This window comes from Saccostrea cucullata, unplaced genomic scaffold (genome assembly GCF_032062105.1).
Source record: "Saccostrea cucullata isolate Sc308-1 unplaced genomic scaffold, CSIRO_AGI_Scuc_v1 ctg2828, whole genome shotgun sequence".
NCBI lineage: Eukaryota > Metazoa > Mollusca > Bivalvia > Ostreida > Ostreidae > Saccostrea > Saccostrea cuccullata.
Genome location: NW_026935391.1, coordinates 34334 through 59936, shown reverse-complemented (window position 1 = coordinate 59936; position 25603 = coordinate 34334). Strand labels below are relative to the sequence as shown.

The 25603-nt window shown below is 31.6% G+C and overlaps 1 protein-coding gene across 1 annotated transcript; it reads right to left on the bottom strand.

Annotated features, from left to right (window-relative positions):
- On the bottom strand, nt 1-24727 carry LOC134242668 (uncharacterized; the record flags this gene model as incomplete). Its single annotated transcript, XM_062724766.1, has 6 exons — nt 24640-24727; nt 22645-22713; nt 13814-14030; nt 13552-13668; nt 7925-8021; nt 1-53 (listed from the first exon to the last, which is right to left on the bottom strand). Coding segments are annotated over exons 2-6 (544 nt in total), but the record flags the coding sequence as incomplete, so codon positions are not given.
- Between the last annotated feature and the right edge of the window lie 876 nt (nt 24728-25603).

The window sequence follows — 25603 nt, the reverse complement described above, 5'->3', positions numbered from 1 at the left end:
CTTTATAGCAAACAACGCAAATAACTATCAAACATACGAAGAAGAGCGACAGTCTACAAAAATAAAGATAGTTGCGATAATTATATGTTAGATCTCTATAATGTTTTATGGTTTTATGTTTTCTAGAAATATATATGGCTACAATTCGATTGCATCTCCATAATGGTGCAAATTGTTAATTTACCAGAATTTTCGACTGCAGAAAAAAATAGTTCGTCTTTGTATTAAACTTAATTCTAATTAACTCTAATAATACGATTTTTTCATTCATTGTAAACACCATCGCTGTTTAGCTTTATATGTTAACGTACGGAAAAGTTATTCTGCATGTTTACCGGTTCTTCTCTACAGCAATCATAGCAGTTTTCGCGTTATATACTGAAAACTGCGCTGGAGTGATTTATCGATTGTATGTTGTTTTTCTTTATATCATTTTCTTTTCTTTAAGAACAAATGATACAAACAAATTTTATCTTTGGAGGAGACTTAATATCATGTCACAAGTTTAGAAAAGTGGATAATTCTTAGAAAGTTTTCTAATAAGAAGCGGAAAATGGAATGAACTTGTAAAATATAACTAATATTTCAATAAAAAACAAATATTGACAAATCACACTCAGTAAAGGTTTACAGGTGAAAACAAATTTCAGAACATGTTAGCTTGGTTATAAAAATGTAATATAAACTTTAGAAATAGATACCGAGCCTGGTTATTATGTTCCCCAAACGAAGTTGGTGAACATATTGTTTTTACTCTGTTTCTTATTATTAAGGTCTTCCGTCTTCAGCGGAAGACCTTCTTGTTATTCTTAGGTTTCTTTTTCACTTTTATTAAGGTCTTCCGTCTTCAGAGGAAGACCTTCTTGTTATTCTTAGGTTTCTTTTTCACTTTTATTATTATTGTTTTTTTTTCTTACCGATTTTGTGCACGCGATTTCTCGAAAACGGCTCGATGGATTTCCATGAAACTTTCAGGACTTATGTTACATCACTTGAACCTTATGCGTTTTTTTCCGTTTTGATGACGTCACTTCCGGTCCGGAGTTATCGTCACTAAAATGGCTTTTTGAGGGTCGTTTTGTCCGCACGATTTCTCCTAAACGGCTTTTGATAGACACATGATACTTTCAGGTCTGGTAGATCTATGTCTGTAAATTTGCGGAATTATTTCATTTTTATCGGAAGTGCCGCACGTCGGCGCTCGCTATGGCCCGAAAAAAGTCCTATCGCGAATTTCAAAATTTTTGACACCTTTTCTACGATATCTTTTTACCTGGAAATATTTTGTTAAAATATATTGAACAAAAGAATTGTAGAATCCCAAGATCTTTCAAATGATATCTCGAAAAAAGGGCTGGCCCCTAAAATTAAGGGCCCAGAGGGGCCGAAAGATTTTCTTTATATCTCAAAAAGTATTGAGAATTTGTAATACATCAAAGAAGCAAAAATGTTTAAAATGTCAAGCTTAATCTATTGGCGTCGTCAAAAAACGTCCGGCGTCGTCACTTCCGGTCATACCGGAAGTAGTCAAAAAATGCATATTTTTGCCGTTCTTGACAAGTTTTTGGGTAACATCTGTCACTGGGAGCATAAAAATTAATTTTCAAGTCCGTCGTCGTCACTTCCGGTTACACCGGAAGTAGCAAAAAATGGCTTAGTTTTGCAATAATTAACATAGATTAGGAGGGTTAAACCATTTTTGGACTTTATTACTCATTTTTTTTAAAATCAAAGTTACATCCGGTCAAATAGGACGGAAGACCTACTCGTTGCTTTGCAACGAGCTCGGCTCTAGTTATTATTATTTTTCTTCTTCCTGGGTACTTATTTGTCCGGGAGTGATCTTGTAAACTACACATCCGACTTAGGTAAAACCTTTTTAGGGTTAGTAGGCATGTTTTAAGGATTTGCGGAACGAAGGTCATTTTGCGCACACGTGCTTGCAAGAGCGTGCACGTGCAACATGTGAAATGACCGATTTAATCGATATCGGCGTAACATTTTACCTTTTTGATGAAATGCTTTGAAACTCATAATATAAGGATATATCAGTAGCATAGACAATATGACATGGTCAAAATCGCAAGATCCCCCGCGCATGCACGTGCACTTCGCTCTAATTGGCTGAAACTAAAGTCTCTATATCTTTCTTGTTTTTTGACGAAATCCCTTGAAATTTTTAATATAGCCATACATTAGGATATCCTACAACATACTATATAGCAGTTAAAATGAAAACACGTGCATGCACGTGCGCTGCAATCTGATTGGCTTAAACTTTAAATAGCTATAACTCCCTTGATTTTCAACCAAACAAGATGGAATTTGGAACATCGATAGATATAATGGACCTCTACAAGAAGGTATGGTCACCATGCATATGCATACACGTGCATGTACATGTGCTGCAATCTGATTGGCTGAAACTTTATACAGCTATAACTCCGTTGGTTTTCAACCAAACGGGGTGGGATTTTGAATATAGATAGATGTAATGGACTTCTACAAGAAGGTATAGTCACCATCCTCATATATGCACGTGCGTGCACGTGAAATGAGTAAAATAAAAAAAAAACACTTGAATGAGTGTATTTTCAATACTTTTGGATCATATACTTTAATATTTAGTATATTAAAATATATAGATTCTGTAGACAATATGATATGGTCATAACGCACCTTCATTCACATGCACACGCGTGCAATGCTAAAATTTGAATGAACTTGGTACACTTCTGGGTAAACGTTGTTAAAGTCTCAAATGCATAGAGTTTGTCATATTTAATGAAGTTTACAGGGGATATGGCACCAAAAGGGAGTTGGGGAGCGTTTGGGGAACATCTGTAACGGTCCCCGTTACAATTAGCACTAGTTTTTATTAAGAAAAGCAAATAGCATAAATCACCCAATATTATATGGACTGATTTTTACAGTTTTGCATGTCCTCATAAAATTCACCTGGCTTGGTATATTTTTCTAAGGTTTAAATTACACTTTTAACACCAAGTTATCATATTCAGAAATTTATTCTCATCTGTAAACCTTTACTGAGTGTGTTTTATCCATTTTTATAATTTTATTGAAATATTAGTAATATTTTCCAAATTTTTTTCATTTTCCAATTCTTAGGAGAAAAAATTCTATGAATTATCCACTTTTCTAAACTTGTGACATGATATTAAATCTCCTCCAGAGTTAAAATTTGTTTGTAACATCTGTCCCTAATTTAATAATTTCGTTTCTCTTTATTTAATAATTTCGTTTCTCTTTATTTAATAATTTGGTTTTTCTTTTTTTTTTTTAATTAATTCTGTTTTTCTTTATGTATTAATTAAGTTTTCCTTTTTTAAATACTTTAGTTTTTCTTTATAATTATATTAATTTCGTATTTCTTTATTTTATAATTTCGTTTCCATTTATTTTATAATTTTGTTTTTCTTTATATATTACATGTAATATCGTTTCTCTTTATATATAATTTTCGTTTTTCTTTATTTAATAATCTCGTTTTTCTTTGTTTATTAATTTCGTTTTCCTTTCTTCATTTTTGGTTTGCACTATTGGACTTCCGTACCAGGGGCCACATCGCTCACCTGAGAAACTGGCTAAGAAAAAGTAAAAATTCATGATTGAAAAAATTAATCAAATGTAAAAATTTGTTTTGGGGAGGTCGGGGAGGTAATGGATTTTGACAAACTCAAATCTGTACTTCATAATTCCTAAGGATGATTTTGAATCAATATGACAAATAATGGTTTGTTCTTTAATGGCCTGATCCCACCTCTAATGTTTCAGGAGCCCGTGTTTGCTCTGCTTTTATTTTGTATAGTTTTATAGACTTTGAGATTGAATACTGTTCGTTATCTCCATATTCTTCTTCTTTATTAGATTAATTTTTATTGATATAGCCCCTATATTCCTTTGTATAACTATGAACCACTTTGATGACTTATCAATTCTCCTGGCCAAAAAACAATCGCATTACCTTTGCAGTACTTGGGAAGAAGAATTTTAAAGATTTTGTCTATACGAGGGTTGTCCCATAAAATCGTGGACAAAGCGTTTTTCTCGAAAAGTAATGGGCGCACTTAGCTGAAATTTTCAGTAAATGTTTATTCATCATATTTAAGTGAATCATAATGTTTTTGATAATATATATGCAAAAATAAAGATTTTATTCTGCTTGAATGTGCACAAGGTATGGTCCTACGGCGCACGGTAAAAATAGCATGTTTATATTAGAGAAGACATAAGAATTAATTCGTAATAAATGTTTTCAATACATAAGATTAGGATGAAAATTATCCTAATTCCATTCCTTAATCAATTCTGTCGTATTTTTAAAAATTTCAAGGCATTCGGTTAATTTTTGGCAGTTTCTCGAGCAATTGAAATGGGAAAGTAATAAACACAATACACGAAAAATGGCGACTTTTTATGACGTTACGGCGCACCGGAGAGCAGTTCAGATAGATTAGGATGTTGTAATGACGCCTTAAGAGACTTTAAAGGAATACGGAAGAAAGAAAATATGAAAAATATCACCAGATTTTTAGTATATAAAGGAAATGAAAGTTTTCTTAGTGAAGTCTTCGTGGTCGAGTCCCCAGATAGTACAAAACATATGGACAGACTGCCATTTGTAATAGCAAAGGATGCTGGTCACTGTCGACCGTCGATGTGAGATTCTCTTTTAGTTGAATGATGGTGAGAATACTGACTGTAACTTGCTAATAAATATTCAGAAGATTGCATGAGTGTGCCACATTGGTTTCTTAACTGGTTATAGATACTCATATATGTAAATCAATAAAATTTCTAAATTTAAGTGGGGCTTATCCAACTTTTAGTTTAGCAAAGATGAAACGTGACGCTGTTTTAGACACTTTGACGTTATCATCCGTGCGCCGTAGGGCGATACAGTACATAACATAAAATATCACAATTTGTTTACCTATGCATATATCTATTTGAAATTTGCTATGTATATTTATTATTTATCTATTAAAAAGTGGTGAAAATTTCAGAACACAGTGATGATTATTTTTCAAACTAGACAACTTGTCCACGATTTTACGGGACAACCCTCGTATAATCCTACTTCATTACTTAAAACAACACCCAATATTGCCCAACCCTTGTCCTGCGGGTCATGATTTGAAGAAACATGAATCTCCACTTCCAACGTTTGTTCCTTTATAACTAATTGCTGTTCTAGGGAAGATTATTTATATGTATTCCTTTGGTAAATTTTAAAACTCCATTATGGCCCCGTCATACACAAAGGGGTCATGAATTGAGAAACTTTGATACCTCACTGTACCCCTATTATACCCCTGGGGTCATGATTTGAACTTTAACAGATGTCAATAAGTTTTCTCAAAATTATAATTATCTTCCCTTGAAAGATGTCGTGGCCCTTCATATGAATAAACTTGAATCCAAAGGATACTTTTTTGCAAGTTTATGTGATATTGTCCCGGGGTTTTTTTAGAAGAAGATGAAAGAAGTCGGTGCACTTTATGCATAAAATGGTCCTGTAAATATACCAATTAATTGATCAACACTTGATTTTTCTTTTTTTTTTTTTTGATTTTCTATTTGAAGCATTAAAATAAAATAGAGACTTGGTGCTCTCATATCCTATTAAAAAATTCTCCTCAAAGACCAGGTCTTGGAGAACTAGCTTTATGAAATTGCAATGTTCTTGAATTTTTAGGTAAACAGGTATAATTGAGCACTTTCAGTGAAGAAAGATAATATGAGCGCACCCTCTGATGTAAAAAATAAAATATATGCATGAATTCTCAGAAACAGTTCTATCATTTACTAGTTGCATATTTTAGATCAGAGTTTGCGCTCTATATAGAATATCGAAAAATAACTTTAAAAATTGGCCGTTTTGTAGACTTCTTCGGAATATATGAAAATTGACGCATTTCTTGACGTCATAATGCATTGACTAGCCAGAAATTGACGTCATTTTTTCTAAGATCGTAGTCACTAAATATCTAAGTGGTATTTTAAAGCATTGTTAACTAAAACTATGCAGTTTCAGTTTTTCAGAAGTTCACAGGGCCAAATAAGGCAAAAGTGAACCTTATTTTTTAAAAAGTTTTCGACGACGATGGCAACGAAGACGACGACGACGAACAACGGACATATTCTGATCATAAAAGCTCACTTTAGCCTTCGGCTCATGTGAGCTTAAAATTAGAGTGAAATAAATAAATTATGGTCATAGTGTCCGGCAATAAATATTTAAAAAAAACGAAAGGAAAAAAAAAAACACAAGTTGTAAAACTTAGCACTTTCAACTTGATTCTTTAGACGTTTTACTCTGTATGAACAGTAAACTGTTGACGTTGAAATATTATGGTTATGAGGATGCAAACAATGCAGTGACGTCACAATAAATTTGGGAAACAGTTATTAATATTTTTATATTGAATTCAAACTGTATTTCACCAACAAAACATAATCATCCTTACCTACCATTTGTTGCAAAGTTCGGACTTTATAAAACTAGTTGATTAATATGTCTATACGGTGATCTTCATGATTTTTTCTGTCCATTAAGACAAAATAATAATCTAGTAAGACGTCAAATGCAGATGGAAATATTTATACATGTACATATCTTTAGACCTTGCCTTGAATCAAAAGGTGAAATAATTCGAGCTACATTTATTCTTCATTCCATGGGGAAATTAAGGGAAGAAACGATTTTATCAGCATTGATCAGCTATTGTCAACATTTCTATGCGTGTTTTTTTATATACGAGGGTCATTCAAAAAGTTTGTAGACTTTTGTCCTAGCTTTATTATTTAACGTCATATTGTATCTAAATTTGGTACAAATATTTTAACAACAGATTCAAATAATCTGAGTAAAAAAAATGGAATGTATCTTCATATTTATTAAAATTTCTAAGGATTTAGAACAGCAAAAACGGGGTCACGGAGCACAGTCAAAATTGAGTTATATACTCATTTTCACTTTACAGTATCTATAGCCATACGTCTAATAAATGAAGCTGAAACGAAATAAAATTTACAAGTTTAAATAAAGCATTGCTGTATTAATTAAAATGGAATCAGGTTATGTAATATGTTGCTCCATTTAAAAGATTTCAGTTTCTAAATACATTTGAACTTGTTAAAAAAGGCAAAAAAGCATGACGTTGGAGGACGTCACGGAGCAACAAGTATCAATAAAATTTAACATTACATTCGGGAAACCTCTTCTAGAAGCTTAAAAAATCCGTATAAACCAGGATCTGTATGAAAAATAATCCGTGTATTTGTATTAAATGGAAAATACAGTTTTTGAGTTGTAGCAAGTTTGAATCGGAAGATGGATTGTCTGCAAAGAAACAGGTTAAGGTTAAAATATTGTCGAAAGAGTTAGGAACGTCATAGAACGTGATGTGTGCTTCACTGTTGCAGAATTAATCAAGTTACATGGTAAATTAAAGAATTTGAAAACAATGACATTCTTATTCAAGCTATATTTGTACAATTGTTCGCTAACTAGGTGTTAAGTGTTATGGATATGTTTTTTAGAATGGAGAAGACGCTACAAACCTTGTCTGAAATTGAGAAAATTAGTATAATTTTGACAAACTTTCTCAACGTTGTCTTTGACGTTACAATGTTGATTAACCGTGCTCCGTGGTAACAAAACTTGTTGGTTTAAATTTTGGCTAACATGAGTCTTATTTAATCAAATGGAATTAAATTTCACACTTCGACAAAATAAATGTTTATGTTTACGAAAATGTGTTGATCTTTAATCTTGTAATAATAAAATAACGATGAGAAGCATTGTCTACGTATTTTTTGAATGACCCTCGTATAAAGGGTCCAAATTGAAATTATTTCGTCTTAATGCAAACAAGATATTGATTAAAAATAAACCTACCCAATTACTACTCCTGTGATGGCATTAAACGAACTCTCTTTAGGAATTGGCATATAATCAGTGTTGTTGGACTTTATCAGTCTGAAGCACTGTTGATCTTAAAAACCAGGTAAAAAAGTAAGACATTAAAATATATTTTAAAGTAAAGTTAAAAGTAAGAAGGCAGGGTCTATTTTGTACGGGAAATGTTTACTATGACGTCACACATAATATAAGGTCTTCAAATGAAAATTAAATATTTTGCAATTTCAAACAGTTAGATAGCTGTATAGTTCATACAAACTTACTACTGCGTGCAGTTTTGTCGTTTGTTAAACATATACATGTACCACACAACAGTATATAAACGATACAACGATCGCAATACACATGTCAATGTGAGTGTCATCTCACAAAAATGACGCAGTTTGTAGACAGTGAGAGGTTGATCAAGTCACATTTTGTACAATGAAAAATGTCTTTTGTTCTCAAATAAAATATTATTTGCAATTGAATAAAAGGCTGTTAACTTGTATGCGATGTCTACTATAGTATTTTATTCATAAATTGTCCGTACATTCTCCAGACAAGTGATATTGTCGTATGCTTTTGTTTGCAGATTCACTGAAAAGGTAATAGAAGGGCCTTAATAAATCGGTTTATTGCAAGGGCATACCCTCAATGTACATGTATCTTTTCAAGTTTTTACACATCAATTCAATAATCATTAAGATGTATGAAAAGTTCTGCGAACCTCATGAAATTTTGCAAATGAATTAATTATAGTTATATTTCACGTAGTTGACCACCAAAATAGTCAACCTGCCGTCCGACAAATTAAATTTTAGCCATTAAAAAAGGAAATCTATATAGATTCGCAGCACTTTTCATAAACTTCATATAGTGTTTAAAAGGATTATGAATTAAACTAAGATTTTTTAAATTTGGTTTTGCCATTGCAATTTTGGAATTTATCGATGACCTCTAACCTTTAAGTATAATTTCTTAAATCATTTGACGTCAACATCACGTGACAAGTCTAAATAAAACATCAAGATGTCCCCAACATGTAGATTTTAACCATGTTAGATATGTTTGGATATCAGTGAAGTCCTAAAAAGAATCGCCCATCCTAATAAAGCATGCATTTTTTATCTTAAAAAATCGCCGATATTTCTACTTGTAAACTTAACTGTGCTGCTTTAGAGTAACTATAAAATATTCAATATAAATTAAGTTAAAAGGCTTGTCATTTATATGTAGGGGAAATACTATTCTATAGTTTTTTTTTAATTCTGTACTTATTCAAACAACGGTCAAACAACAATAGGAAGTGTTTGAATTGATATACTAATAATACTTTTCAATATTATTCTATATAATTTATAAATATTTCTTACGTAGGAACCTACAGACTTTTGGTTTAGAAAAAAAAACATCATTGATATTTTAACATTCGGTGTTATATTTCCAAGATTTAATGTCTTTACATGTGTGCATGTGCATTGCATATTGTTTCCCCTAACTTAAACCAACTATTATCCTGGCACTAGTGTTAGGATTTTCACTTTTAAAATAGATAAAGACAACTTCATTTGACAAACCGATCTAATAAAGACTATTTATTATATTTCTGTTAAAATGTTTCCTATATGAAGTTTAAAAGGTAAAATAACTATCTTTTATAGTTCATGGATAACAAAGCTATACACCGGGGTATAGTTTTTGCTATCCATGGTTTAATCTACAAAAATTGAATATATTTTTATTCAAAAAAGTTTAAATTTACCAGTTATTGCCAAAAATGTATTGGTTGCAATATCATTTATATCATTGCATTTATTATATACCTAATGTGTATCACCCAATTTTATTGTTGAATTTACGCTATCACGTGACGTCGTGATCCGATTTTCCGGATCACCAACATGTTGTTTTCTGAATCCATATCACCACTCTCTGAAACTGATGACGTAGTACGCAGAAATATGACGTTATTTTTCTTGCGCGTTAAAAAGTCCCTTGTTATTATGCTTTGTTTTCTGGATAAATGTTATGCAATTGATCTCTTAAGTTTTCTTTTGCTATATTTTGCTAGTATGAGGGCCTATATGATAAATAAATTCATCATTATAACAGTAACTTGATCCGAAGGGTCGTATCACGTCTCGTTGACAGGCGCGGATCATCAGACCAAGCTCGACGCTTCGCGTCTCGTTAGATCTGATGATCCGCGCCTGTCAACTCGACGTGATACGACCCTTCGGATCAAGTTACTGTCATAATAATATATATATATATCAGAGGTAAATAAACTGATGAAGCATATGTTGACATAAACATCGTACATTTTTTGTAAACAGTATCAAAATATTATGTAAAAACTTATTCAAATGCATACTTTTGATGCTGAAAATTCCTAAATACTTGCTACTTATAAGATAATTTTGATTTGTGAAGGTAAACTATTTTACACTAGAAGTAATGCCAGAATGAAGCTACCAGAGCAGGAATTATTGCCCCTGACAACATTTTTAAAGATTGAATAATTGATTAAATTGATCAAATTAAGGAAAAATGCATTTTATTTCTTTTTACTTAACAATATTTATCATTAAACCCATGGAAATGATTCTTCCAAATATGTTGTTCTATTGGGTATGAATAAAATTCAATAACAGTTTTTGCAAAAACCTATGACATCATAAGAGGGTGGGATTACCTTAAATAATGTATTATTGAAGGGGTTATAAGAAAGCATACAGAATATTCTACCTTGAATAAATCAGTGATACATTATGACGTCATAGTACAATGTAGGCGTGATGACGTCAATTTTAGAGACAATTTTTCGTAGTATTGGTATTTAGAGATGTAATTAAAGTATAGAAAATGAGTAGAAACATTTAAAAAAAATAAAATGTATTTATTATAATCTATCTGTCATTTTGATTAAAATTAACCTGAGTGACGTCATATGTGTACATCAAGTAACTTCGGATTGATCATGTCGTGTAAAGAGAATTTGGCTTAGACAGCATGTACAAAAATGCGTAAAATAAAGTTTAAAGGTAAATATCTTGAATATTATGTGAAATTCAGCTATGTGACAGTCAGCTATATACGTATCCCGGTCAGTCTTTCCTCTGTTATTCGTTACAAAAATAATACAACAGAACAACAATAAGCTGGATATTTCAAAACCTAAGATTTGAAGAGATAGAAAGTTTGCCTTCTAAAATACTTGGAGAGTCCTGCTAGAATCCAGAGTTAAATTAGTTTTACGAAAAATCTTGGTTTATATGTATAAAAAAACAAAACATCGGGTAAGGTTTCGTGCAACAGTGTAAAATAAATCTATTTCACTGACAGAAAGTGGGATCCTAGCAGCACTTTTTAGGCGAAATAGATGTTTTTCAACTACATTATTATTTCAAAGAAATTATTAAACTCCGGGGTAGTGTTGTTTTGTAACATTTTTTTTTTACTAAGGAATATTTCGCTATTTATAGAAGTCATGTGCTGCCGTTGTGATAGTGCACGTCTTTGCGTTAAAAAATCTCTTATCTTTATGCAATATTTATTAATAGTTTACGGTTATCAGCGGTTTTGGTAAATTATCAAACTTAATTTTCTTTAAAAAGTCTAATTTACTAAAAAAAGATTTATATGCTTAACATACCCGCACGCTTTATATATAGTTCACGCCCTCTAATATGCAAGCAATCTTTGATCCATTTTACTTGTTGCAAGTAAACCTAAAAGTGTTTTCAGTACTTGGCAACCAAAAACGTAATATCTAAAACAATCAATATCTCTAAGTAAAAAATTTAATGCTATAGCTGCTTCAATACATGTTTGACACATGAAATAAGAACAATTTAAAAAAAATCAGCTGATGGCCCTTCGTCCCATTTAATGCGATGTCTTTTTGATAATCAAATTCAAAATTATGCCAAACGTTCAGGTAGCCTAGCTAATAGTAGAGCGTTCGCTTTGTGATCGGGAGGCCCGTTTTCGATTCTCGTTCGCGGCGTCGCGTCAAACCTAAAACGTAAAAACAGATAGTTAAAGTACCGTCGCCAAGCGCTAGGTATCAGAAGTGAAAGTCACGGGTCTTTCGGATATGACCTTGAAAACGTAGGTCCCGTGTCACGGTAGGCGCTGGCTCGATAAAGAACCCTCACTGCTCAATGACCTGAGTACCAAGTATAGGTCTGAATTTGAATACCTTTACCGGCATACGGTGACTTCTCCATATGAGTAAAAAAATCTTGAGAGGGACGTGAAAACAATATACAATCAATCAATTAAAATTATGTAAGAGTGAGCATCTAGTTAGGTAATACATCCATAAACGGGTTTGCATTAAAACGCATGAGCTAGGCAAAGTAAATCGATCGATTGCAAGGGTATATCCTTAATGTTTCATGGCTAGAATTAAAATATTAAATACAGTAAAACATGCTTATAACAACCTTTTCATTATGATGGGTATTCTCAATTGAAAAACAATTGTGAAAGTTAAAAGTAGGCCAATGTTTATTTTTTTGATACATTGTAAGTACGGAAATCTTCAAGTTCAAGTTCAAAGGTCAAAGAAATTGGTATTCAATGAAAGGTCTTGCCACAAAGAATATATAAGTGAAGTATTGAAGACCTTGCCCTAACACTTCAAAAATTATGGTCAGGGTTAAAAATTTTTTAAGGTAGGTCAAACTCCAAGTCCAATGTCAAAATTAATGATATCAAATGAAAGGTCTTGCCAAAAGGATTTAATATGACTAAATTGAAAGCAATAGCCTTACTCCACAAAATTTATGGTCAAGATTTGTTTTTATGTAGGTCAAACTCCAAGGTCAGTCTGAAAAGGTCAAAGTTTTCGATATCCAATGAAAGTTCTTTATAAAGGATTTCACATGTGGAGGATGAAAGAACTAGCCTTTGCTGATCAAAAATTTAGGTTATGGGTAATATTTTTTTAATAAGTACGGAAATCTATATTGTACCGGTAAAACGGTGAAGGGTATAAATATCCTGGTTTCTAATGTTCAAAAGATATGGCCAAAGTAAAAGTTTGGAATTCATGTGTAAAATTTGATCAAATTTCAAGGTCAAGACGAAAAGGTCAGATTTGGTGGTATCAAAAGAAAGTTCTTGTCACAAGAAATACACATGTGAAACATGAAAGTCATAGCTCCACTATATCAAAATTTATGGGCAAGGTTAACGTTTTTGCGGATAGACAGACAGACAGAATGACAGACGGACAAAAACTATATACCCCCGAAACTTTGTTTACGGGCGCATAAAAGATACATAACATCTCAGATTAATCTCTTGAAGTAAAGTTACATTTCCTGTAGTGCAATAATTGTTCAGGGAAAAAAAGTTTTGTCTTGATTTTTTTATTTCATCCTTTAAAGTAACATTTAAAAATAAAATAAAATAAAATAAACTTTTTGCAAGAATCAATTCAATTAAGTAGAAAAACTTTAAAAACACATGATTTACGGGTTCTCAAATAAATATAAGGACAGCCTACAGACATCAATTGACGTCATCTACCGGGGATAGTCTAAAAGCCTAAACAACGATATTTGACATTATAGCCTGTAGGTACTGAAATAGAGTGAAACAATTCTTACATTTATAAATATCAGTTGAGATGTATGGAACCGGACATGGTGTAGAAAAATTGGTACAAGGTGCATAATAATTGTCCTGAATGACTTCTCCATCCTCATTGTATTCAACACAGTAGCCTGTGAAAACAAGTTGCAATTTTAATTATATCTTTTTACTATCATTTATATATATATATATATATATATATATATGTATGTATATTCATGAAAACTACTTTATTTTTATCGATTTCTGGCGATATAACTTGAATTCACTGTTAACCTGTGCTCCTCCAAATCGGGGCGCAAACTTCAACTGTAGCATTGGAAAATGCATTTCGAACACAGTGGTACTTAAACTCACTGCTTGGAACGCATGTCTGTGAAATCAAGGAACAATTCTTTGACATGGCTGCATTTGTCCACTCTTCTAAAGATGCTGGGCATTTTTCAACTTTTATCTTTGTCATTCGTGAAAAACTGCAATTCCTACAGAAGGTCTTCAATGAAATTACTATTAATGTACAATCGAATTTTCTGAAAAATTAAATTGCTTCTTTTATCATTTGTGTGATACCAATAAATTATTAGTGTAATTATTAAGCACATTATATGATCACCCGGCATTGTCGCCATTTAGTTTCATGCCTTCAACAACGTATCTGTTTCTCAGTTCCTGCAAACTTATGTCACACACTTATGAGGATATTTCCTGGCATTATATATATATATATATTAATCTGATTTGCTTATATGAATTTAGAATTTTAATGCATATTTTTATAAATGGATCTATATAAAGTGAATGAATCGCACTTGTTTATAACAGTATTATTTACTTTTCAGAGTTTATTATCCATAATACGCATAATTTTCATCATTTTTCTAAACTGTTTTTACACTTATTCAAATCAATATTTACTTGGCATCTTTATTTTCTTTGTAATATTAGTCTGAATTTTAAACAATTACTCTGTATGAGTGCTTAACTCTGTTTGAACATTTCCTTGATGAATCACATTTTTTTCAGGATTCAAACTTAGAATGTTTGGAAAGGAAACTCCCCTCCCCGGTTTTGAGACCATTTCAGTATCTTTATTGCTTGCATATTTTATGTTCACGATAAAAATCCTTAGAACTCTGAAAATAAGATAGGGAACAATTGTGTACAATTTCACATTGGTGAAATAAAGGGATTTTTTGGATGACAAATGCTTCTATCAAAAATGAGTTTTTCTTTGTTACACACACCATCTTCAAGGTTGGACATACCATTGCTTACAAAAACATCAACAATTTATTTTAAATATATATATATATTATTTATAGTTTATCATACACATTGTAAGTTTAGATAGAAAGAATTATGCTATCTTTTTTGAAAAATCATAGATATACTTAAATTGTTATGTTTCATGGAGCTAGTCCAGAAAATCGTTTATAATAACGGGGCAACGATAATTTTGTATTGCTCTTTTGCATGCTTCAAAAAACCCTAAATTCTTTTTAAAAAAAGAAAAATAGTAGTTAAACATTTCAGAAACTCTGCTAGCACTTCTTTTAAAGAAAAAAACATTCAAGTGTACGTTGTTTGAAGGGCGACGTCGATGAAAAAAAACAAAAAAAAAACCATCGCCATTACAGTAAAAGCAGGTTTTTTAATTGCCTAAATATTGGGCGGTTAGTGCGCTGATCAAGAACTGCTGTGACGTTTTTGCAGGTCGTGAGAGCGGAAGTGATTGTCCCTGTACTACTTTATCTGTCTTAATTAACATTTTTTTATTGTTTTAGGGCCATTGTAAGTTCTTTGTGCTAAAATAATTTTGTATGGATTATTAATCGATAACGATACTTTCAGTTTAGTGATGGTGAGTGCATACAGTGAATTCGTCAAGTGTAGTCTTCGGGTAGCTTTTCAAACGCAATAGTGATGAGTAAATTCTATTTATAACTATTACATGAATTGAAAATATTTGGAGATGCGTACCACAGCACTAACACGAAAATCCTTGACGTTACCCGAGGTCAAAAAGTAAGTACATGTAACTTTCTAAATATAGTCACCGTTTACCTCAAAACAGCTCCTATGTCGCTTAACCAGTCATATAAAATGTACACAAACACTTCAGGCTTCATACGTGAAAACCATATAAAATCTAACACTTCCTTTCTCATATCTTGAAAATCATCATACCTCTTTCCGCGTAAAAACGACTTTATGTACGGAAATACGGCAAAGTCAGGTTACAATTATTCATTTTACAGCACTGCAATCTCGAAATGATGGTCTTTCTTCATGCACATCAACCCGTAAACAGTCCAAAAAATTTATATGTCCCTGTTTTACTAAAGAATGGCGTCCTAATATGATTTTTCCAACTGTTTACTAAATTTGTTACTCTGTTTGGTGTTTCTCCGATGCTTAATTTCATTATTGCTCTCTGATCCATCTTTTTCAAAAACGTTTTTTTTAACAATGCCGAACCATATTTGAACGTATATTTGGAATTGAATATTATTTTACAATTTGTTGTTCACATTTAGTAAAGGATTATAAATATGCTGATAATAAATATCAATAACACAACTTTTATTAAAATTTTAGATTATCCATGAACATTACGGACAACCCTGGTATTTTTTTTTGGTTCGATCAATTTTCAAATTTTTAATTTTTTGAAATCTTCATATAAAATTTAATAAAACTTGCAGAATAAATTCAAAATATAAGGAACAATTTTGCTACACCACACATTTGATTTTGATGATAAGTACTCATATCAAGCGATTTGCTTTAGTTACAGTGAGGTAGAAAAAAGTCAATGGTAGAGTATGGAACTCCATCACTGCCTTATAGCATAAAAATATGCATTCATTATGTCAATCTTTGATAACGTGATGTGAACATATCTACGTTATGTCAATTTTTTATGGGGTGATGTAAAGATATCTTGTCAATGCTGCAGTACATGAAGTAAACCATTCTTCCATTATGTCATTACTTTATATCTTGAAGTCCAAAGTTCTTTATGTGAAGTGAAAATATGTTTACATTGTGTTTAAACTTTATTACGTGAAATGAATGTTTCTTTATATTATTTCATTTCTTATTTATGTGATGTCAAATTGCATTTCGTCAAGTTAATTTCGTTTTACATGTGTTCTATGATTAAATTAATCACTATGTTAAGTCAAAGTCCATTCCCTTTTGTTATTTAGATTATAACAAAGCATTATTACGTGATGTTAATGTATCTTTATTTTACGCCAAGTTCATCACAATGTGAGGTGAAAACATCTTACCTTTATCATGTTTATGTCAGTGCTTTATAACGTGATTTAAAAATGGTTTATAACATAATGTGAACATATATTAGGGTGACAGTCCCGGCGTTCCATATTGTATCAACACTTTATTGCATTATGTCAAAACTCCATGCCTTTATGTGGATACTTAATAAGAATATGTCAACTCTTTCCTATGTTACTTTAAACTACCTTTACATTGTGTTAATTCTTTATGTTGATTTCAAATGTTCATTACGAGCTGTAAAAACATTTTCATTATGTCAAAGTTGATAACCGTGTTTTCACGACTGGGAAAAGAGGGGGTGTTGTCCTGATTAATTGGGACAAATTACATTATATGAGGGAGCGGGGGGTTCTGGCTTCCTCTTTTTTTCCGACATAACTTTATAGAAATTTTCATTGAAATTTCCCCCCACTTTTTGCTGAAGTATATGGGTAATGTAGTATATTTTAGTAGTAGTTAGATCAGCAGTGTTGGACTTTTCTAAATAATTCAAAATTAAAAGAAAAATATTGCTGCATGACACATACTATTTGATTTGCAATAATTATGAGATTAAACGGCCATTTAATTTCGACGTTAAAAAAATCCTCAATAAAGATTCCACGGGAACATGATATTTTTTTATAAATGTTAGCCTGATATTTATTTAAGGATTAATTAAGTCTTGTGTATAATTTAAAATTTGATATGTTTAATTTGAAATATTTGCATGATTAACATATGTTCATGTAATATTGAAAACACAAAACGAACTTTTAGGTATAACCTAAACCTTTCGTCACACAATAAAGAGTTGAAATATTCTAAGATATACTGACAAGAATCTAAGCATTTTAGACACAATGTAAAGATAAAATGGCATAACATAATAATGATTTGTCAAAAAGTTAGGGCAAACTGACATCATGTAATAGGTTCCCAGCGTCATGTAGCATATTGATGACACAATATAGTAAAGAATTGGCCATATGTGACAATTTTTTCACATCATGTAATGAAATTCTGACATCGTGTTATAGCGACTTGATATTGAATTAAAGATAAATTCACATCATGCAGTGAATTACTTAGACCAAATAGTAGAGAGTGCTCATAATGTAATAATTAGTTAAAATAATATAAAAACATCTTTACACCACGTAAAATTGTTTTGACTTAATGTTATAAAGAGCTGATATAATGCAATGGAAGATTGACGCAATGTAATTGAAGTGCGACTTAATGCCATAAAGACTTAACAACATGTATTGGAAAGTTGGCATAACGCAATTGTAGTGTGTGTAAATGTCATAAAGAGTTGACATAATGTAATGGAAAGTTGACTCAATGCAATAATACTGTAAGTAAATGTCACAAAGTGTTGACATAATGTTATGGAAAGTTGACACAATGCAATTGTAGTGTTCTGTTATAAGGCAGTGACGGCGTTCCATAGTAGAGTTTTGAACCGCCTGCACCTACCATTGCTTAAAAAACATCAACAGTCTAAACTTACATAATCTAATAGTTTAACCTATGGATAGAAAGGGTTATGCTTACTTTAATGTGTTACATGTAATAGTCATTGATACTTATGATATTCACGAACATTTTGAAAATTACTCGTATTTATGATTACTTAAATTTCAAAAATACTGCACAAAAAGTAAAATCAATTGTGTTGATCAGAGCATGAACTATACTAACATGTCACCTGTACAGATTTCGTGATCAGTGGCTGTTCCATCATTAAAACGTACTAAGACGTTCTCATCATAAATACAATAATTGATCTTTTTAACCCTACTTTAAACGATTATTTAAACAGATTTAAATATAAACAATAAAGTGCCTTTCTTTGGTTGTTAATACGCTTACTCAGATATGCATTTTTTCTGCAAATGTGGCGACATTCACTACCGCAACAACAACCAAAGAAAGCATTTTATCTTTTAAAACGACGTCAAAATGTAAACAATTGATACGGAAGGATTTGTTATATGTAACTCAGAAAAAAATAAGAACTTTATAAAAATATCTTCGACAGGATAAATACTTTATATAGACCTTTAGAGTGGTAATATTGAAATATATGGGGTCCTTGAGAAAATTAATATTGACCTCTGTTTACGCCTTGCCCATTATGCAACTTTTTAAAGCTCACGCCTCGCCAAATATGCACTTTTTAAAGGACCATCATATTTCCGTATAACCCCTATCTAAGTGTCTACAGTACCGACCGCACACGACCTATCAGAAAGGAAACCCGGAGCGCACCCCGGGTTCGCTCTCTTGGTCCGCTTCGGGTTCGCTCGGGGTCCGCTAGGGCTGACCCCGAGCGAACCTGGAGCGCACCCACAGCGAACCCGAAGCAGACCCCGAGCGAACCCGAAGCGGACCCAGAGAGCGAACCCCAAATTCAGTAGCGATCCCAGAGAGCGAACACGCGTTCGGTATTTCTTTACAAAGCTGTCAATCAGCATTAACGATTAACCAATCAGCGTGTCGACCAATCAAAATGACATATAGATTTTTCGATTGGGATAAAAGATTGAACGTCCTGATTTAATTCGATATATATCGAAACATTGTACATACGTGTAGAAGAAAAAGTGTGAATAAATCTATTATGGTAATTAAAATATTATTTCATATTTATATATTTTTATTCTCCGAGTAGTACATGTATGTTATATTTATAAAAAGCAAGATCCATCTTATGTATAAAATGGCCCTGTACTTATATCAATTAATTAACTGTCACCCTCTTTCCGATTTCAGATATCAAAATAAAGTAGTCACAAGGTGCTTTCATTTTCTGTAATAAAATTTTGTTTTGAGAATCAACATACTGGAAAACAGGCTTTGAGAAATTGCAATGTTCTTGAAATTTGCAGAAAACAGACGTATTTGACTACCTTCAGGAAAGAATTAAATTATGAGCACAGCCCACGATCCAAAAAATAAAACATGTTTTCTGATCTTCGGGAAGAAAGCTTTCATTATGTATTAATTTTGCATATTTTTGATCAGAGGTTGTGCTCTATATGAAATATTGAAAAAAAATGTCTCAACTTTGTCATTTTCAAAGGAATTTACGGGATCTGAGGAAAATGACGCATTTTAAGACGTCATAATGCATTGACCAGATGTGAAATTAAGTGATAAATACTGCATTTGCAACCTAAACTGAGCGGTTTTGATTTTTCAGAAATTATCAGGGCTAAATAAGTCCCAAAGTGGCTCATGCTCTTTATTTCTTTAAGCAATTAATAAATTGTCTTTTATAATTTTCCACGTAGAATGCTACATAAATATTTCCTTATTTATTATCTTTAGTTTTAATTTAATACCAGTATTTTAAGTCATTGGTAAATCAATTGCATCCGTCAATGTGTAAAAAGGGAAATCAATAATTGTTACATATCTATTACAATTTTACTGAAAAAAGAGCAGATAAGAAATATAACTGGTCTTTGACAATTTTTGTAAATTTTCAACATCCTAAGATACTAACAGTACAATAATATGCTCATTATTCAATTATTTTATTTCCGTTATCTCAATTTAAGTGTTCCTTAAATTTCCTCAAAATCACCATCAAAATTGTTAATCTTCTCATTTGGATCTGAAATAATTGAATGTACATCTACATCTTCCTGTATATTATTTGAAAAAAAATAGCTGCAGCAGGCTAATAGAAAACACTTCGAGTACAAGATTGGGAGGACGACTCATAGAAAATTAAGGAAAAGTATCCGCCCTTTATTATAAAAATCAAGTCTACTGATGAAGGTTCACAGTTATTCTCTCTTTCTCTCTCTCTCTCTCTCTCTCTCTCTCTCTCTCTCTCTCTCTCTCTCTCTCTCTCTCTCTCTCTCAGTTTTGATGTTTTCAATATATTTATTTAAGTTTATACAATCATATCATGTTCAATAAGTTTATTTAAAAAAAATCAAATTTTATTATTGGCTTACGCGTTTATATATAAGCATGGAAGAAAAAGTTTTTTTATGCATTTAAAATACAAAATATCCTTTGCCATATACACGTAAATATATGTAGGTAATCGACACGAGATGAACGTCTTCGATGGTGACGTAATACGGAAAATTTCAGGGCGTCATGTGATTAGCCTTTATCCAATAAGCAATCTACAGATTTGTCTGAAGTGGGACAATATTAGTTATCCAGGTTCAATCAATGGTCTACGGGGATTTACCCCGGGTTTTATTCCATACACCCTGAGGCCGTAGGCCGAAGGGTGTATGTAATACAACCCGGGGTAAATCCCTGTACACCTTTGATTGGACCTGGATAACGAATTTATTTCCTTTGTATCCATAAAAATGCTTTGTTAACATCAAAGTGTGTCTCAATCTATCGATTAGATTACTACGTACTAAAATGCATCGTGACGTCATGTTATTTGGTTTTTATCATAGAGAATGTATTCATTGTGACGTCACGTTTTATTTACACCCGTCTCAAGTCGGGTGCACGGATATTTACATCCGACTTTGTTACCAATCAAAACTCGTGTTACAAGCTAGATAGGAAATAATATTAGTTATCCAAGTTCAATCAAGGGTGCACGGTGATTTACCCCGGGTTTTATTTCATTCACCCTGAGGCCGAAGGGTGTATGGAATACATGTACAACCCAGGGTAAATCCCCGTACACCCTTGATTGGACCTGGGTTATGAGTTTTTTACCTATATATGTATCCGTTAAAAATCGTTTGTTAAAACATAAATTCAATTATCTGTGTCTCAAACTTTCGATAAGATTTACTACGTACGACGTTGCATTGTGATGTCATGTCATTTGCTTCGTGTTATAGAAAAACTATGCATTGTGACGTCATGTTTTATTTACCCCCGGCTCAAGTCGGGTGTTCGGAAATTTACAACTGACTTTGTAACCAATCAAAGTTCGTGTTACAAGCTACACAGGAAATTAATGTAAATACAGATAATTCAGATAATCGACACGAGATGAACGTTCTAGTACACTGATGTCCTTAATGCAGGATTTCGCTTTCGTTCGCAATGTCCGTGTATTGAAGGGAGGAGTCGCAAAACGCCATCAAAAATCTGTTTTGTAACTTTTCTTTATGTTCAAATATGCTTTTTTTGTATTTTTTGTTGACAGGTTCTGTTAGTCAAGAGTTAAACCCTTTTTAAGGTTGAAAGCAAGCAACCTCGTACATGTTTATTGAATGTCTTTACACATTCTACATTAAGGGGAACTAAGCAACTAGGGTAGGGCAACGGAAACTAAAACAAGTTATTAATGATTAAGGTCATACGCTACGTAGTTTGTACATTATTGGGTTCTTCTCTGGGGTTGAAAAGTTCCAATATAAGAAGGACCTGTGGGCAATACTTTAAATGTTTCATATAGATTTATTTACCTCTTCTAACACAATTTTGATGAGAAAAAAAATCTGAAATTTTTGTTTTGTAATTTTTGTGTATTTACTTTTGAATAATGCAAAAAATTTCATAATTTGATATCTTCCAAAAAAAAACCTGGTAATGCATGCTGAATTTTTGTCTATGAACATCTGATCGCACTATAATCCTAAATTAAGAATATCTTGAAAAGTTATCAGTAGGTAAGGTACGTTGCGTATGTCCTTAAACAGCAAGTCGTAGTAGACTTTGCAAATATTTTGTGCAAAAGTAAAATAATTATGTAAAAATATAAATTAATGACATATATGTCGCCAATTAATCAAAAACTAATATCTATAGCATCTTTTTATTGTCGCATAAATGGCGTGATATGAAGAAAAAAAAAACAATTCTTAATTTACCTGTAATATTTCAGAATTGACGACGAAAAGCAATATGTGCAAGTTAATTTTCGCCATCATCGCAGGAACCTGAAACATGTTAAATGTTTTCTTAAATCTTTCCAATTATTGAAACAGTAGAAAAATACAAGCTAGTGAAAATGTAATTGAAAGAACGAAACAATTTCGTAAATCACCCTTTGATTAAATGATATACAATTTGAATTGTTTACAATACACTAAAGGGTATTTACAGTGCATGAGGTAAAATATTTGGTTTTATGGTACAGTGTAAATATAGGTGACTAAATGTGTTTATTTTATCTCATGTCATGTACAGTGTACGAGGAACAAATACTATATATCAAAGTAAAGAACAGGGTTCTCCATGAGATGTTTTACTGTGTTTCTTCCCAACACAGTAAAATTTTTCTCCGACACAGTAACGATTCAAATTTTATGCATGCGACAAAGTAAAAAAAAAAATTCCGACACAGTAAGATCTGTGATAATCAGAAAATTCTCTCTAACGGAAACTCTAATCAAACAATTCTATCGTATTTCAATTTTAAAAGTTAGAGCACTTAATTACTAGGGCTTCACCTTGCATGATCAATTATCTCCTAGCTCCTCGCTGGATTTTACGCATGACGGAACAAAGACAAATAATTTGTTTTAACTCTTCCATGTAACAGTTAATTAGTAGTTTTGATAAAATACATTGTATTTTAAAAAAAAAACATTTAAATATGTCTTTCCTATAAAGCCACGGCTTTAGAATTATGCTAGCACTGTAAATAAAACATAACATCGCACCGAAGTCATTTAATTGATGTAAATAAATTGCATAAAATTTTCAGCATGTTTAAGGAATTCTTAAAAATATTTTACTGTTATAAAGTTTCTTTCTTTTTGTAATGCGATAACTCGATCAAGAAAACTGATAAATAATCAACGCAAATGTGCTATCAAAAATGTTAATTAAGGAGTTCGACTCTTTCGATCAGAATTTCCTCTGCTTTTCAGAACGTAGTTTTACTTTTATAAATATGTACGCCCATACCATTTGTTTAACAAATTAGCGATTCTTAAATAAGTGTGTGCATGTATTTTTTTGTAATTATAATGAATAATGATTTAGTTGCGAATTTGTTCCCAAAAATACTGCGAAATTTTAGTGCTTCGCGTTAACTCTGCAACACAGTAAAATTTCAAATGATGGAGAACCCTGAAAGAATATTTAAGTTTTAAGAAGTTATCCTATAAAATAATAGAGATTGAACACTTATATTGTCAAAATGACTTCCTAGTACGTCTGTCTTTTTTCCCTAATAATTCCTATCTTGCAATTCAAATAAAATGTTCGATTGATCCTTCAATTTACTAATATAAAGACACTAGTACATGTACGTGTATTTATTGAGAACATACCAATGCTTATTATATAAAAATATTTTTAAAAATGATGATTATATAAACTTTCCTGACCATAATAAAAAAAAACAATGCTAGACAAAAGATTTCATTATATTTCTTTTGTCTTTCAGACTTCTTTTAAGATAAAAGTCAAGAACGGGAAGACTTAAATTCCAGTACACCCCATAGAAGCTTATTTATTTTTTTTTTTATCTCGAATGGAATTTAAAAGGTTTAACAATACATAATTGTGATAGTGACTGGTAACCTGCCAAGATACCTGTGGCAAACATTCCTCACTTAATGCATAGGTAAATAAGGTTTAAAACGAAAGTAGAATCCTGAACCAAATATTTCTTAAATGATATTTTTTATTGTAAACAATTAATAAAACATCTTATGATTATATTTCGTTATTAAATGATTGAATGTACACTCAATTTTAAATGTAAATAAAATACATAACATGGCTTTCACGGGAATATATGATATCAGAATATGTAAGGCAGACTTTATAAGTTCAATAAATAAAAAAAAAGAAAAAAAAAAGAATATGACATGAAAGCAAAGAAAATAAACAAATAATTGTTTTATACTTACATTTTACAATGTCAGCTTTTTATGAGTGAACACAAACCATTAGTCAGGTCTGCATTAATGCTATACAAATATGTGTCAGTACAATTTACTTCCTGGTTTATATTTATGACCACATTCGAAGAAGGGAGTGCATTGTTGCAACCACTATTGAAATAACGACCACTATTAAAATAATTATATCAATAGTGATTGAGAGTGCATTTCAATAGCAAACATAATTAGAATCCACTATTGAAATACGACCACTAGTGAAATAATTATATCAATAGTGGTTGAGAGTGCATTTCACTAAAAAAACATAGATAGTAACCACTTTTGAAATATGACCACTATATTATTTTAATCGTGGGTGAGAGTGCATTTCAATATAATAATAACCATAGGTTTTAACCACTATTGAAATACGAGCACGATTGAAATAATTTTTTGATAGTGGAAAGAGTGTATTTCAATATGATACATGTAACAATAGGTTTCAACCACTATTGAAGTACGTCCAGTATTGAAAGAAGAGTTTCATCGCGTAATTTTTAATTTTTATCCAAAATTTCAAAAATATTTGATTTGGAGTGAAAATATATACCGGTAGATTAATAATCAAAGTGTATAAGGCCACAACAATAAAGGCTTCTGTTCGTCGGACCCTCGCGCTCGAATTCCAAAAAAAAAAATACAAATAATATTAATTTAAAATCCCCGCACCATTGGAATTCTATGCTGTTTTTGTCCCATTTCCGCTCTATCTATCGTACTTTTAATCTACTTACTCTGCAAATCAGAAAAAAATATAATTCTCCGCTCATTTTTTTTCACACCCCACCTTAAAATTTTGCTTAAAATAAAGTAATTATATTATTTTTTTTAACCGCTAGCCCGCTCGTACTTTTTCATCAAATGTCCGACGAACAAGAAATTAAATTGATGTGACCTAAATTAATAAGGATGGTTTTAGTGAGGCAGAATT